Source organism: Somniosus microcephalus, chromosome 14 (genome assembly GCF_052327205.1).
Source record: "Somniosus microcephalus isolate GS21.2 chromosome 14, FLI_Smic_1.0, whole genome shotgun sequence".
In the NCBI taxonomy this organism is placed as follows: domain Eukaryota; kingdom Metazoa; phylum Chordata; class Chondrichthyes; order Squaliformes; family Somniosidae; genus Somniosus; species Somniosus microcephalus.
This window is the reverse complement of record NC_141000.1, coordinates 117,704,618-117,720,652: the sequence shown is the minus strand read 5'-3', so window position 1 is coordinate 117,720,652 and position 16,035 is coordinate 117,704,618. Positions and strand designations below refer to the sequence as shown.

Genomic DNA, 16,035 nt, shown 5'->3' with positions numbered 1-16,035 from the left:
AAAAAATTCAATGAGGTTGGTCAAGCAGGACTTTCCCGTTTTGACATCCATGTTGACTATTTATTATTATATTTTTGGTTTCTAGATGTTCTTCTATTTTCTCCTTTAGTAGGGATTCTATTATTTTTCCTACCACCAATATTAAGCTGACTGGTCTATTGCTCCCTGGATATGTTCTATCTCCCTTCTTAAATACAGGTATTAAGTTAGCTATCCGCCAGTCCTCTGGCACTACACCTTTTGCTAATGAATTATTACATATGTGTAGTAATGCCTCTGCTATCTCTTCCCTAGATTCTTTTAAATGCGTGGATGTAATCCGTCCAGACCAGGGGTTTTAACCTCTTTGAGTTTGATTAGTTTATTTAATATATCTCCTCTTTATTTTAAATGCAGTTATCTCATTACTAATCTCATCATCTCAACCATCTTTAGTTGCTTTATCAATGACCTACCCTCTGTCATAAGGGCAGGAGTGTTCATTGATGATTCCAGCTTTCCGCTCCATTCACAACTCCTCCAATAATGAAACAGCCCACGTGAAGCAACAGCAGGGCCTGGACAACATCCAGGCCTGGACTGCCAAATGAGTCCCCCATCACCAATATCCCGAGCACACCGTTAACCAGAAACTCAACTGGTCCAGCCATATCAACATTGGCTACAAGTCTGACTCTGTCCTTTCAGATGTTCTCGGGACTAGGGTGGGCCAGGAATATCCCACCATTTTGAGAACTACAATATATTAAGAGCAGGAGCTTTCATTTTCCTGGCCTATAATTCCTGTTGATTAGTGGAATCACTACTTGAGACAGAAGTTGCCTCCTAATCAGATCAATGCAAAATATTTTGTCTTTCTTGCCTCCAAACTTGACAACACAAGCCCTCATATTTTGCAGCTGGTTATTTATTTTGGTGCACAAATACTACATTATCAAAAGAAATATGCTGGAATAGCAGGCTGCCTTATTTAGGAAATTAGATCATTGTGTTTTCATTGGTAGGAAACATTGCTATGCTACAATTCTGCTCATCCATTTCCATATTAATTTTATTTAAAGGAACAGCTTCTGAAACTCGCCCTTTAGTGTATCCATTTCCCTTTCATTTAGAGGGGAAGTAGCCAAGGAGTGGGGAACCACTCAAGAGGGAATAGATTCGGAGTCTGCAGCAAGCAACACTCTGTACTTAAGAGGGGAATAACTTAAGGGCCAAGTAATAACAATTACGTATTTACCTCCAGCTTGACAGTTTCAAAAGTAACTACATTTGTAGGGGCACTGTGGCCATATATTTCATTTGTGGTGCAGATCGGCTGGGCTGATTCAAGGCAGTAATAAGCTGCCTCCCTCCACTGTTATTCTGCACTCAGCATTTGTTAAAACAGGAAACAAGCTGCAGACAGCAGGGTTAAAAGACACCTGAAAATAGATCAGTTCCCCTCACAGTAATGATAATAGAATGGGCACACCCCAACAGCCCCCCACATTGGTTTTAAAAAACTGCAAGGATTAATCTAGAGGTGCGTGAATTCCTCTTTATGGACCAACTTCATTGTAAAACCCAGACACAGAAGAACTATTACCTCAGAGTGTGATCAAATCCATCTAAAAACTTACATACATCTATTAGCTCAAAACATTAATGGGTCTTGGGCGGTGTCTCTGATTTACCCAACAGTAATGACAGCAGCAGTGCAGACACTACTTCAAATGCAATGCAAGTCAGCATACATAGGCATTCAATTAACTTGTAAGTGTTCAGAAACAACTCTCTTCAAATTGCATTACTTTAACTAAATTCTTTGCGTTTAAGAAATTATAGCACCATAGATTACTGCAAATGCTAATGCCATTTCCCCCCCCAGGGAAAATAAATTATGCAGGATGGAAAGTACGCATTATTCCACGGCTGTGAATCATTTTATTGCCCTGTAAATGAGTGTATTCACAGCAGACATATTCTGGAACACAATGTTGGACCAGTGCCAGTCTATCACAAGGTCAGTTTCCACGTGCCTGGTCTGCACACACACGCCATTTGCCACATTACTATTTGCAATTTCATACTGCGCTGTGCTAATTAACATTTTTGTACACATTATGATTTTAATCATTTTGGCACTTTCCCATAAGGTATGAAAGAGCAACAGCAAGCTCCTTCGATAAATTAGCAAGTAGAGGTAGTGCCTGTTGTGGTACTGAGCCCGTCTGCCCTCTTGGGTAGACGTAAAAGGTCTCATGGCACTATTTCGAAGAGCAAGAGAATTCTCCCTGGTGCCCTGGACAATATTGATCTCTCAGCCAATGTCACTAAAACAGATTATCTGGTCATTAACCAGAAGGATCAGTAACCAGAGGACTCAGATTTAAGGTGATTGAAAAGAACCAGAGGCTGCACGAGGACAACATTTTTTACGCAGCGAGTTGTTGCGATTTGGAATGCACTGCCTGAAAAAGTTGATGGAAGCAGATTCAATAGTAACTTTCAAAAGAGAATTGGATAAATTTACAGGGTTACGGGGAAAGAATAGAGGAGTGGACTAACTGGATAGTTTTACCAATACAGCCACAGACCAAATGGCCTCCTCCTGTGTGTATCATTTTATAATTCTATTACATTGCTGTTTGTGGCAGCCTGCTGCGCACATTATGTCTGCCGTGTTTCCTACATTACAACAGTGACTACACTTCAAAAGTACTTCATTGACTGTAAAGTGTTTTGGGACGCCCCGAGGTCGTGAAAGGTGCTATAAATGCAAGTCAGTCTTTTTTATTTATTTATTGTAATTGGTTTCTGTACCTAGGCAAGAGAACTGAGAAAGAAAATGATCAGTGAAGGTTCCCATTCCTTATTGCTATCCCGTAATCTCTGCTGGAAAGCGAGTGTGCATCGACTGCTAGGCAGGGAAAGGAATGGACTCAACTGTTCATTCACCATCTTTCGGATGAGACGTTAAACCGAGGGCCCGTCTGCTCTCTCAAATGGACGTAAAAGATCCCAGGCCACTATTTCGAAGAGGAGCAGGTGTCCTGGCCAATATTTATCACTCAACCAACAATCACAAACAGATTATCTGGTCATTATCACATTGCTGTTTGTGGGACCTTGTTGTACGCAAAACTGGCTGCCGCGTTTCCCACATTACAATGTGACTACACTTCAAAAAGTACTTCATCGGCTGTAAACCGCTTTGGGATGTCCGGTGGTCGTGAAAGGTGCTATATAAACACAAATCTTTCTTTTTCTTCCAACTTGGGCTAGGGTGGGGGAAGAGAGAAACAACAACTTTTATGCATAGACTTTCACTGCAGATATGCTTCCATCAACTTCATCAGTGCAGCTACTGGAACATGACATCAATCAGCTGCTTCTGTTGCTATTGCAAGTTTTACAACCGGAACAGCAGAGGTTAGATCGAGACGGTGGTAAATATTCAAGCCAATGCCGACATGTTCTTTGATACTTCACACACAATGACAGATGGTCAGAATAGCTCAACAGTAAATCCCTACAGGCCTCAATAAAACATTAATTATTCAGGAATTAATAAGACACCAGACAACTGACATTTCAATAGCTTCTCGCTTGTGCTAAAGATCAATTAGGCGAGTCATACAAACCAGGAAGTCTGAGGTTAGCCGATCCCAGCCAGGGCAGCAGAGGGAGTGTTACAACTGGCCCCAACATCTCTGGGTTAGAAAGGGGGGCCGGTGGGAAGGGAGGAAAAGACAGATGCAACACCTGCTGGAAGTTTGCATCAGCTGGGGACAAGATCGGGTTTAGCTACGACAGCTCCTGTGGTCAAATACCAGTCAACACTTACAGTCAACGCTATGCACGAGGAACATTCACTCGAGTGAAAAACTGGAAGGTGAATGGCACCCATTGGAATTGTACCTCTGTAAGGAGGAGTGAGGAACAAATTGGGAAGAGCAAAAAAAGTTAGTATTGGTGACTGGTGCAAAGTTTTCTATCTGACAAGATTGCTCCTTCTGAAAGGGTTCACTGTTCTGAATGATTTTATTTGCCTGCAGTAAGATTTCCATTTTGCTGAAGGGCTGTGCACTTCTGCACTGTCAAAAGATCTGAAGGATTACTATAAGCAGCGATTCTTAGAGGAATGTTTGTCGCAACCATTTGAGGTGCCACTGACTTTACAATGTGCCCAGCAAGCTAACCCTATTTGTTTATGAACACACAGATATAAAATCTGACAATTCATCTGTGTGCGATGATGAAAATTACTTTTAATCTCAACTTCCCAAACAAAACATTTGCTGAATGCTTGCTGAGGAATGCAGTCCCCCTTTGACACAAAAACAATGAACGCAGTTCCCCTTTGAGACAAAAACATACATCGAACCGCAATAAAGGAGGAAGCAGCGCTTGCATTCATATAGCGCTTCACAGTCAATGAAGTATTTTTGAAGTGTAGTCACTGTTGCAATGTAGGGAACACGGCAGCCAATTTGCACACAGCAAGATCCCACAAACAACAATGTGATAATGACCAGATGATCTGTTTAGGGATAAATATTAGCCGGAACTCCAAGAGAGAACTCCCCTACTCTGCTTCAAAATCGTGCCATGGGATCTTTTACGTTCTCATCCGAAAGACAGTACCCCCAACAGTGCAGCACTCCCTCAGTACCGCACTGGAGTGTCAGCCTAGATTTTGTGTTCAAGTCTCTGGAGTGAGACTTAAACCTACAACCTTCCGACTCCGCAGCAATAGCGCTACCACTGAGCCACAGCAAAATTAGCTAAATTGTCTCGAAGTCTTTCAGGGCCAATGCCTAAACACAGAGGGCTGACCAGACAAAAGGACACATGACCACGGAGCCTGAAAAAGACATTGGATTAATGAAAGTTGAACAGTGAAAAATCAATTAGCCTTTGATATACTTGTACTGCAATGATCCTACAAAGGCCTTATTATTTCAAAAACTTTTTGCCAAGATGAACATGATCCAGGCTGATGCAAAATTAATGATGCATTGTTATTTATTTCAAAAGCAGTTTAATTTTTAATGCAACCTTTTGTGGCCAACAATACCACATGAATAAGACGGAGTTTTTAAAAACAGCTTTTATCCAATTGAAGGAGAATGCTCATTAATTATTTTTACAGGTGATATACAGTAAGTTTTGTTTTCAAGTTGACAAATTCAAGAGTAATGAAGTAGCTTTTATCTCTTTTTGCTAATTCACCCCCCTTCCTTGATGAGCACAGTAGCTCACACAAGTAACCATTTATGTGTGATCCTCAACGTGAAGCATTCAGCAGTGCAACCAGAAAGAAGGGAATCACACCCAACTCTGATCCTGCCTACCCCAGACATACACCTGTGCGCTAGGGTCACTACATAGCAATCTTGTGTCCTTAACATGGGTGCAGAGTCTAAATATAGTGCTCTTAGCACCAATATTCCCTCTAACTTTTTTTTGGGTGCCTGGCCCCTTTATGGGGCTGCGCGGCCCAGAGTTTCACGCATGCGCGGAATTGACCATTGGAAAAGCCGGTCTCGGGCTGTGCAGGACCGGCAGAGAGCTGCGCGGCTTAGAGGGAACGTTGCCCATCACCGTGCCAGCTGAGATCAGTCAACAGCATAGACTGTGAATCATACTTGGGATCTCTAGATGCTCACTAGATAAACTGCCTGAATGATCAGGGGAGCTACCATTTTCTTCTTCCATAACATAAATTTAATATTTCACATCACATTCCTAACTGAAAACAAAACAAAAAATCTAATAAAAATGCCTTTTAAATAGCAAAAATGCCCACGGTACTTAACAGCTACAAAAGAATGGAACTGTGAAATACAGTTTGCAACTGTAGTGGGATAAAATTTCAGCAGCTCGTGATATCTGGACACAGCCAGTTTTGCAAGGCTTTAGTTAATTGATGTTTGGGTGCAAAAGGGATCTCGGAAAGCAATGATGATGCATTTTGCACTCAAATGTCCAACAGCAACCCTTAGTCTTAAAACTCAGCTGAATTCCTGCTGAGCAGGTAGAAAGTAGAAATAGGCAGTAATTCACTGACAAAACTGTAACCCAATCAAATGGACCAGATGCCATAAACCATAATTGAATTGTCACATTAAAACATCCATTGAGGTCTTAATACTCACCAACAATCAAGGTTTTTTTTTTTTTTTTTTATAAACAATACTTAAATGGAAAGTTTAACATTTCGTAAATTATAATGGGGCCAGTTTGAGATATTATTACAGCATTGGAGTATGATTCTAAACAGCCTGGCCTGCCTACAGTGGACCTTCCACAATACCACTTTATCATCATTCTTTATGCTGTATACATTCTAACATATTAAGGCAAAGGAATTGTATGTACTGGTTTCACATACAATGCACTCAGCTGAAATGCTGCTCTATGGTATCAACGCAATTTAAAATATATAAACCTTATTTATCACATTTGATGTTCTCAAGACCGGTCTCATCCAAATTTGATTTTGCTGCCCAATAACGTGAGGAGCTTAAAAAAAAAAATAAACTGCAGGAACATAACCCTCACCTGCCATCTGCATAATCGGCATCATCCCCTCCCCACCAGACATCTGAATCCTCCTCATCCATGTCCGAGTCATCAATCTTATCGTTTTCCTCGGGAATGGGGCAGCAAACGAATTCTACTCCTCGAAACTCGTCAATTCCGCAAGGCAGCAGCATCCCGTAGTCATGCAGGTTCATAATTTTGTCACCACAGGTCTGGGAAAAATACAAGAGAATTAAACAAAGTAGTGCACGAGTCTCACGCAAACTCACGTGGCCCTGATCCCAATAAGATCTTGCTGTTATGTTAGACCTTTTCCCTGGTTATACCTTGAATGAGTTCAGTTCAGTTCACTTCACTAGAGAAAGTGCCAGGTTTCTGTTTCATACACTTTTCCGCAGTGGAGCCAGGGGTGTGCAAGTGGACAGCAAACTTCTGATGGGGTCTTCCCGCGATAGTGTGAGAAAAGCGGTTCTTTTTGTAAGAAAGAAAGACTTGCATTTATATAGCGCTTTTAATTACCACTGTTCATCCCAAAATACTTTTTGAAGTGTTGTAGTCACTGTTGTAATGTAGGAAACAGGGCAGCCAATTTGCACACAGCAAGCTCCCACAAACAGCACCAGATAATTTGTTTTCGTGATGTTGATTGAGGGATAAATATTGGCCATGACACCAGGGATAACTCCCCTGCTCTTCTTCGAAACAGTGCCAAGGGATCTTTTACGTCCACCTGAGAGCCCTCTGTTTAACGTCTCATCTGAAAAATGGCATCTCTGACAGTGCAGCACTCCCTCAGTACTGCACTGGAGTGTCAGCCTAGGTTTTCATGCTCGAGTCTTTGGAGTGGGACCTGAATCCACAACCTTCTGATTCAGAGGCGAGGGTGCTGCCCAGTGAGCCACGGCTGACACTTGTATTTCTTTTTGTACATATACACCACGCAAAATAGTTTTCGGTGCACAAAGACTCCTTGTGAGCCACATGAAAATAAGAGGCGCTGTTATAAACATAAGGAAAGGTGGGGGAGAAAAGATTAAAAAGGTGGATGGGGAAACGATATGATACTCTTAAATCAAGATTGCTACTGCTCGCAATGCAACGGACTGACTACCAGTAAGCACAAGTGTTGGAGGTGGCAGTGCAGCATAAACATGATGCACCACTTACTCGCATTAATAAAATAGTAAAGGAGGACATTTCAGTAATACTGAATAAGTGACAAAAAGCCAAGATACTGGGCAACCAGACGCCAGGTAACATTGCAAGCTGAAATTAGCAGTACTGTAAAGACTTGAAGCACACATCTCAACATTTCTGTCTCGCTTTCCTCCTGCTTGCCCTCCCACTAACAATTATTATAAATAATTAAAACTGATGCCGAGACAATAGCATCTTTGAGAGGCTGGAGAACTGACTGGCAGAACTGAAAAACTTAACAATTACCTCCATTTATCTTGCATCAAGTTTAATTAAATTGAATTTCAAATCTAATCCAGACGCAATCTGGCTTTAATACAGTTGAATCACGTGTTGTTGTACATGGCCTGAATGTGCTCTACTGAAAATACTTTAAAAATCTCATTGCTGGTTACATTTAAAAAGGGGGGGGGGGGGGTGGCAGGGAGATAACCGTCAGCCAATAGAATGTATTCATACAGAGCAGCACTGTACCACTGAAATCACTAGTAGACTGACCTATTAAAAGTCAGCCTTGGAGATCCAAGGCTGAATCTGGATCAGAAATTTAAGGCACAGGAGGCCGCCATTCGGCCCATTGTCTCTGTGCTGGCCAAAAAAGAGCTATCCAGTTTAATTCCATTTTTCCAGCTCTTGGTCCGTAGCCTTGTAGTTTACGGCACTTCAAGTGCATATCCAAGTACTTTTTTGAATGTGATGAGGGTTTCTGCCTCTACCACCCTTTCAGACAGTGAGTTCCAAACCCCACCACCCTCTGCGTGAAAAAAATTCTCAACTCCCCTCTAATTCTTCTACCAATTACTTTAAATCTATGTCCCCTGGTTATTGACCTCTCCGCTAGGGGAAATAGAGTGGATAGGAAGGACCTATCTTGGCCCCTCATATTATACGCCACAATTAAATCTCCCCTCAGCCTCCTCTGTTCCAAAGAAAACAACCCCAGCCTATCCAATCTTTCCTCATTGCTAAAATTCTCGTAAATCTCCTCTGTACCCCCTCTAGTACAATCACATCCTTCTGTAACTGTGGTGACCAGAACTGTACGCAGTACACTAGCTGTGGCCTAACTAGTGTTTTATACAGTTCAAGCATAACCTGCCTGCTCTTACATTCGATGCCTCAGCTAATAAAGGAAAGTATCCCATCTGCCTTATCGACCTGTCCTGCTACTGGATAGATGCCTGAAGGACTGATTCTAAAGCACAAGTAACAGGGAGAACTTGGTGCCAGTGATTCTCACAGGGAGAGCTTCTGATCTCATCCAGCTCCGGGGGGGGGGGGGGGTACGGCAGGGAAAAGAAAGAAAAAAAGTGATGTCCATTTTGCATAGGGAAAGGAGGGGAAATGCAAAGCATGAATTCAAGCTGCTCGCCTGCATCGCCCAGTAACTAGTTGCACAGTAAAGTTGGTAGAAGCCGTGGCGTATCTGATTTTTTGGGTGACAATGGTACACAACTTGAAGTGAACACCACCTGTGGAAATCTGACAGATCATCTCCAAACTATGAGGAAATATCATATCACTATGGGCAGGAAACATCCACTAAGAGCTGTGATGGGGATGGGGGTGTCAGCAGAGGGCATGGGAGCACCAAAGCATGTTGCACAGACTGAACACAGGGTACACGCCTGTAAATTCCACACTGCCATGTTTCTAGCCTCAGGTCAGTCACTGAAGTTGAGGTAATAAAGAGGGCACAGCTTCTTTATTGGACAGTGAAGGTTAAGAGGTGACCGAATAGAGGTATTCAAGATAATGAGAGGTTTTGATACGTCATAGATTCAAAGTCATTGGAAAGTAATCTAGAGGGGAGATGAGGAGACATTTTTTCACTGAGTTGTCGGGATCTGGAACGCTCCACCTGAAAAAGGTGGTGGAAGCTGGTTCCATAAATAATTTTAAAAAGGAATTGGACAGGTACTTGAGGATGAGGAATTTACAAGATTATGGACAAAAGACAGGGATGTGGACGAAGCACAACAGCTCTTAAACATAGAAGATAGGAGCAGGAGTAGGCCATTCGGCCCTTTGAGCCTGCTCCGCCATTCAATGAGATCATGGCTGATCATCCAAATTCAGTACCCTGTCCCTGCCTTTTCCCCATATCCCTTGATCCCTTTAGCCTCAAGAAATATATCCAACTCTTTCTTGAATATATTTAATGAACTGGCCTCCACCGCCCTCTGTGGCAGAGAATTCCACAGGTTCACCACTCTCTGGGTGAAGAAATTCCTCCTCATTTCAGTCCTAAATGGCTTACCCCTTATCCTTAGACTATGACCCCTGGTTCTGGACTCCCCGGCCATCGGGAACATCCTTCCTGCATCTAGTCTGTCCAGACCTGACAGAATTTTATAAGTTTCGATGAGATCCCCTCTCAATCTTCTAAACTCCAGCGAGTACAAGCCCAATCGACACCATCTCTCCTCATACGTCATTCCTGCCATCCCAGGTATCAGCCTGGTGAATCTTCGCTGCACTCCCTCCATGGCAAGAACGTCCTTCCTCAGGTAAGGTGACCAAAACTGCACACAATACTCAAGGTGCGGTCTCACCAAGGCCCTGTACAACTGCAGCAAGACATCTTTAAACGAGCCAGCACAAGCACAACGGGCCGAATGGCCTCCTTCTGTGCTTTAAGTTTGTATGAAGTCTATGAAAACTGAATTAATCACTGGGTCGGTTCTCCTAAACCTGTCTGGCTCATAGCAACGTTGGCAGACATGGGAACAGAGTGGCCACACCCAGGCTGTCGAAGGTCAGTGGCACAGGTGAACCTGGTGCAGTGAGGGAGAATATTAAAGTAACGAAGCGGCATCAAAAATCCAGTCAATCTAGGTCTGATCAATAAACGCAAGGAGACTTCTTTTCTTTGTCTCCTGCACGGCCATCCATCTGTGTCGTTCCCACAAACAGCATGGACATTAAAACCAGTTCGACAAACAATGACAGAATTCAAGGGACTGGAAAAAAGATATTCCTCATTAAGGACAGATGAAAAATTACAAAGAACTATTTTGGCACTAAGATCGGATCGCGCTGCCAAAATTTCATTTATGGCACAAATACATTCCTTACAAACACAAAAGCTACATTTAGAATAATTGGCTGGTGAAGGGATAAGGAGCTTAAGTCACTAGCTGCAGACAAACATTTGCTTAGTCACTGGAGAACCTTTCAGTAAAGTGACTGTACCTCTTTGGCCACAGTGTGCCAATACAAATGGCTCTCACAGGTGTCCATCTTCTCCCGGTGCAGAAACTTGCACTTGTCTGGGACGAGGAGTGCATCACTTACAAATTCCCCAACTGTGATGGGAGAGAGAAGATGATTAGTGACAAAGCAAGCTCAACATCAGAACACAAGTCCCAAAAATTAGCTTACCACGGAGGCACGAAACTAATTAATTCAATATCAAACATCAGGGCACTAAACCGAATTGAATTGAATTTTTTGATGAAGTAACAGGGAGGATTAATGAAGGAAATGCAATGCATGTTGTCTACATGGATTTTTGGAAGGCGTTTGACGAGTACCACATGGAAGGTTGGTTAACAAAAATTGAGGCTCATGGAATAGGCGGGTCAGTGGCAGCTTGGATAAGGAATTGGCTTAAGGACAGAAAACAGCGAGTTGTGGTAAATGGCCGATTTTCAGACTGGAGGATGGTAGACAGTGGTGTTCCCCAAGGGTCAGTGCTTTTCTTGATATATATAAATGACCTGGATATTGGAATACGGAGTAGAATTTCTAAATTTGCCGATGACACCAAACTTGGGGGTGTTGCAAACAGTGATGATGATTCCAATCGACTGCAACAGGACATAGAAAGGCTAGCAGAATGGGCAGACAAGTGGCAGATGGAATTTAATACAGAGAAGTGTGAGATGATGCATTTTGGCAGAATGATCAGGGAGAGGCAATAGACACTTAATGGCACAGTTTTAAAGAGTGTGCAGGGACAGAGGGACCTGGGAGTTAATGGCCTAGAAATTCAGTTGTTTGCGCCAGCCGCTAGCGCCTTAGGAGGAGATGTTGGGCGCTAGGCGGCTAGCGCCCGGGCGCAGCGCGATCTGCGCCTCTCCCCAACTTCACTCACGATTTAGCGGCGGCGCAAAGCCTTTGCGCGCGCTCAGCTGCGCGCGCAGATCCTGACGTCATTTCATCGTGCAACGCCCTTTGTGTGCCCCAAACCAGAAATTCAGTGGCGCCGCCCTTCTTTGCGCCTGGCGGCCCCAGCGGCTGGTAGAGGGGAACGGTTCCCAGTCGCTGCGGGGCGCGCTATTTAAAGGGGACTCCTCCTGCCGTATAAGTGGCAGCCATTTTGTGCCAATCCCTCTGTGTGAGAGACGGATATTTGGAGAGAGACAAAGGCAGAGAGCTTTCTACTTTGACTCAGCGCTCGCACAGGTACTTGTGGCTTCAGGCCAGAGCTTTGCACTTGGATTTCACTTTCAGTGCCATAGCCTTGAGTCGCCACATATAATGGGGGCTGCAATGGGTGGAAACGTTGGCTTTCTGCATTGCATTCAAAGATATCAGAGACGCCGTGAGAGAGTGCCAGTCATGGCCAGACGGAGATTGGCCAACAGGCGTTGGCACAGGAGGCCTTACCCACCCAGGGTATACCGCCAGCAGTTCTCATATCTGACCATGTCTGAGGAGCAGTGTGTTTGGAGGATGCGATTCAGAAGGGAGGTGGTCACTGAGATCTGCTACCTGCTTCGCAGAGATCTGCAGCCACAGCTGAGGAGCAGGACGTCTCTGTCAGTGGCAGTGAAGGCGACGGTGGCGCTCAACTTCGATGCCACTGGCTCCTTCCAATCCGCTACTGGGGACATTGCCAACATCTCCCAGTTCGCGGAACATTGCTGCATCCGCCAGGTGAACAATGCCCTTTTCAGAAGGAGACGTCAGTACATCTCCTTCCCCATGACCCTGGACAAGCAGCAAGAGCGTGCAATCGGATTTGGAAGAATAGCGGGCTTCCCCATGGTTGAGGGCGTGGAACTGATGAACCAGCAATGGTCAGGCCTTGCTTCAGGGCTGCAGTGTGCAGGGCATGGCAGCCAAACAAATCGACCCGTCCCCTTTAAGAGCTGACCGGCGCCAGCGTGTCTGCCTTCATTGAGCAAGTCGCCGCACCTGCGCTGCGCCCGTCCTCGGTGTTAGCGCCCCGGATCACCGGCTTAGCGCCCAATGATAGTCGTGCATCGCCTGTTTTAGCGCAGCAGCAACCTCTTGGGGCGATGCGACTGAATATCGGCGAAGGTGGCGCGACTTTGCGCCGGGCGCAAACTTTAGCGGCCGCCCGACTTTACCGCCCCAAAAGTGGCTATACTGAATTTCTAGGCCAATGTGCATAGGTCCCTGAAGGTGGCAGTACATATTGAGAGTGTGGTTAGCAAAGCATATGAGATCTTGGGCTTCATAAATAGAGGTATTGAGTACAAAAGTAGAGAAGTTATGCTGAATCTTTATAAAGCGCTGGTTAGGCCACAGCTGGAGTATTGCGGCCAGTTCTGGTCACCACACTTTAGGAAGGATGTGAAGGCCCTTGAGAGGGTGCAGAGGAGATTTACCAGAATGGTTCCGGGGAGGAGGCATCCTACCTATAAGGACAGGTTGGAGAAGCTGGATTTGTTTTCATTAGAGCAAAGGAGGTTGTGGGGTGATTTGATAGAGGTGTGCAAGATTATGACGGGTTTGGATAGGCTAGACAGGGAAAGGCTGTTGCTACTAGTTGATGGTACAAGGACTAGGGTACACAGATTTAAGGTTTTGGGCAAGAGATACGGGGGGGGGGGAGGGGGGGGACGTGAGGGAAAACTTTTTTACGCAGTGAGTGGCGAGGACCTGGAACTCGCTGCCGACGGTAGTGGTGGAAGCGGAGACACTCAATGTTTTCAAGGGGAGACTGGATAGGCACTGGAGGGAAATAAACTTGCAGGGCTACAGGGATAGAGCGGGGGAATGGGACTGACTGGATTGCTCTACAGAGTCGGCATGGACTGGATGGGCCGAATGCCTCCTTCTGTGCCGTTATGACTATGACTTTGTCTCTCCATATCCCAGTGGGTGTAAATGAAATGCTGCTGACGGCTTACCCAAAACAACTTCATTCCATTTCATAAGATTATGTATTAGTCTGCCTCGTAATAGGACCCTGTGCTGGTCAAAGAAGGGCTGGCAGCAAAGTTCCCTTTAAGCTGCATGGCCGCGCAGCAATCTGGAGGTCCCACGCAGCTGGTTCACCGGCTTTTAAATGGAAAAACCGCGCATTTGTGGAAATTTGAATGGGCGCGCAGTACATTAAAGGGGCCGCATATGCAAAATAAAAAATTAGAGGGAACACTGGCTGGCAGTGACGATTTGAAGGTTGAAAGCAGGTGACCACCCTAACATTGAATTAGCGGTGTTACATAAAAGTCAAAACCTTGCAAAGAAAGATTAACTACAGATTTGCTTCCCATGTGGTGTGTTATTTTTGTAAATATTTAACTGTAAGTACTGGTACTGGAAAATTAACCACGCTCAAATGATGAGAGAGGCTGGAATCTCTACAGTAGACACAATTATAAACTTAGGATAGCATGCTAGAATGATCAGGTTGTTCCAAATATATGCACTGAAATAGCTAACTAAGCACCCAGGAAAAAATCTACACAGATTTCTTGAAACAAAATGCTATTAATGAGCACCTCTGTGCAGCCCCATACACTGCTCATTCAATTATGAACATGGATATTAAATCTGATAATTGGCCATTTAGTTAGTCAAATTGGAGCATCCCTTCAATAGTATCTGGAGGATAGTAACACTCTCATTAATCACATCATGTGATTCTTTTCTTAACTTCAGATCAAAGCAATGTTTCAAATTTACATTCCATTTTACCATCACCAGGTAATATTTACTGTGGAGAGAGCGAGAGAGAAAAATGGGTAAGGCATGCTGGAGCAGATTACTTCAGAAGGCACTGAACATCTCCTCACTGGGCCAAAATACAGGGACTGCTAAAGTCAGCTGAAAGCAGTCACTAGGTGGTTTGTTTTTTTGCATCTCCCCATTAGTTGCTTCCGGATCCTCGTATAGCGATCCCTTCGTTGGGGCAGCAACATCCTCGCCCAGTTAGATACGCTGCCGTTGGGAAAGACTCCTGCTCCTTAGCTTAACTTTACAATTCAAATAAAGACCGAAACAATGTTACGCTCTCAACTTCTGTTTTTCCAAAATAGCACAGAAATAGAAACATAGAAGATAGGAGCAGGAGTAGGCCATTCGGCCCCTCGAGCCTGCTCTGCCATTTAATGAGATCATGGCTGATCATCCAAATTCAGCACCCTGTCCCTGCTTTCCCCCCATATCCCTTTAGCCTTAAGAAATATATCATCTATCACATGTAGAGGGAGAGACTTAACCCAAAGGGTCAACGTGTGGAAGAATTGATCTGTAGGTAAAGCCATCAAATGTAGTGATTCGGGGTCATTTGCTTTACTCGAAGCCACTGTGCTATAGAGATTGCTGCTGTTTCTACATTTAACACCTATACTTATTTCTGATTCACAATAAACTTGCATACAGCGCTCCCGATAGCTTAGTAGATAAAATACACTTCTTGGCATAGTTCTGAGCCTCAGACCAGCAAAGCTCAATTGTGGATTGAGGTGCTACGACTGTCGAATGCAAAAAAGAGGAATCAGGTTCCCACTCCTGATGACTAGTTAGTGGTCCTTGCTAAAAAGGGGCATATGGCAAGAAGTCAAGATCAGATTTGGTGGTGGTGCCTCATGAATAGTCTCCCAGGTTGACAAATGATTAATGACCATGTGAGCAATGCCAGAGGGTGCCCAGTATGTGTGTAACTGCATTCCACAGGAGTCCTCGTCCTAGTAAAATTGAAGTCAATGGGAATCAGGGGATTACTCTCCACTGGCTGGAGTCATACCTAGCACAAAGGAAGATGGTTGTGGTTATTGGAGGTCAGTCATCTCAGCCCCAGGACATCACTCCAGGAGTTCCTCAGAGCAGTGTCCCAAGCCCAACCATCTTCAGCTGCTTCATCAATGACCTTCCCCCCCATCATAAGGTCAGAAGTGGGGAGGTTCGCTGATGATTGCAGTGTTCACTCCATTCACAACTTCTCAGATAATGAAGCAGTCTATATGCAGCAAGACCTGGGCAACATTCAGGCTTGGGCTGATAAGTGGCAAGTAACATTCGCGCCACACAAGTGCCAGGCAATGACCATCGCCAATGAGAGAGTGTCTAGCCACCTCCCCATGACATTCAATAGGATTACAATCGCTG

The 16,035-nt window shown here is 44.4% G+C and overlaps 2 protein-coding genes across 13 annotated transcripts in view; one reads left to right on the top strand and one right to left on the bottom strand.

Moving 5' to 3' along the window:
• Window positions 1-16,035, top strand: part of gabpa (GA binding protein transcription factor subunit alpha) — a 384,408-nt gene that overhangs the window by 176,226 nt on the left and 192,147 nt on the right. The window lies entirely within an intron of this gene.
• appa (amyloid beta (A4) precursor protein a) overlaps window positions 1-16,035 on the bottom strand; it is a 170,692-nt gene that overhangs the window by 58,344 nt on the left and 96,313 nt on the right. For all 4 annotated transcript variants that reach the window (XM_086007239.1, XM_086007240.1, XM_086007242.1 and 1 more), the window contains exons 4-5: window positions 10,921-11,033; window positions 6,547-6,740 (exon numbers count right to left, since the gene is read on the bottom strand). In XM_086007239.1, coding sequence (XP_085863365.1) covers window positions 6,547-6,740; window positions 10,921-11,033 — 307 coding nt within the window. The remainder of the gene's footprint in view (window positions 1-6,546; window positions 6,741-10,920; window positions 11,034-16,035) is intronic.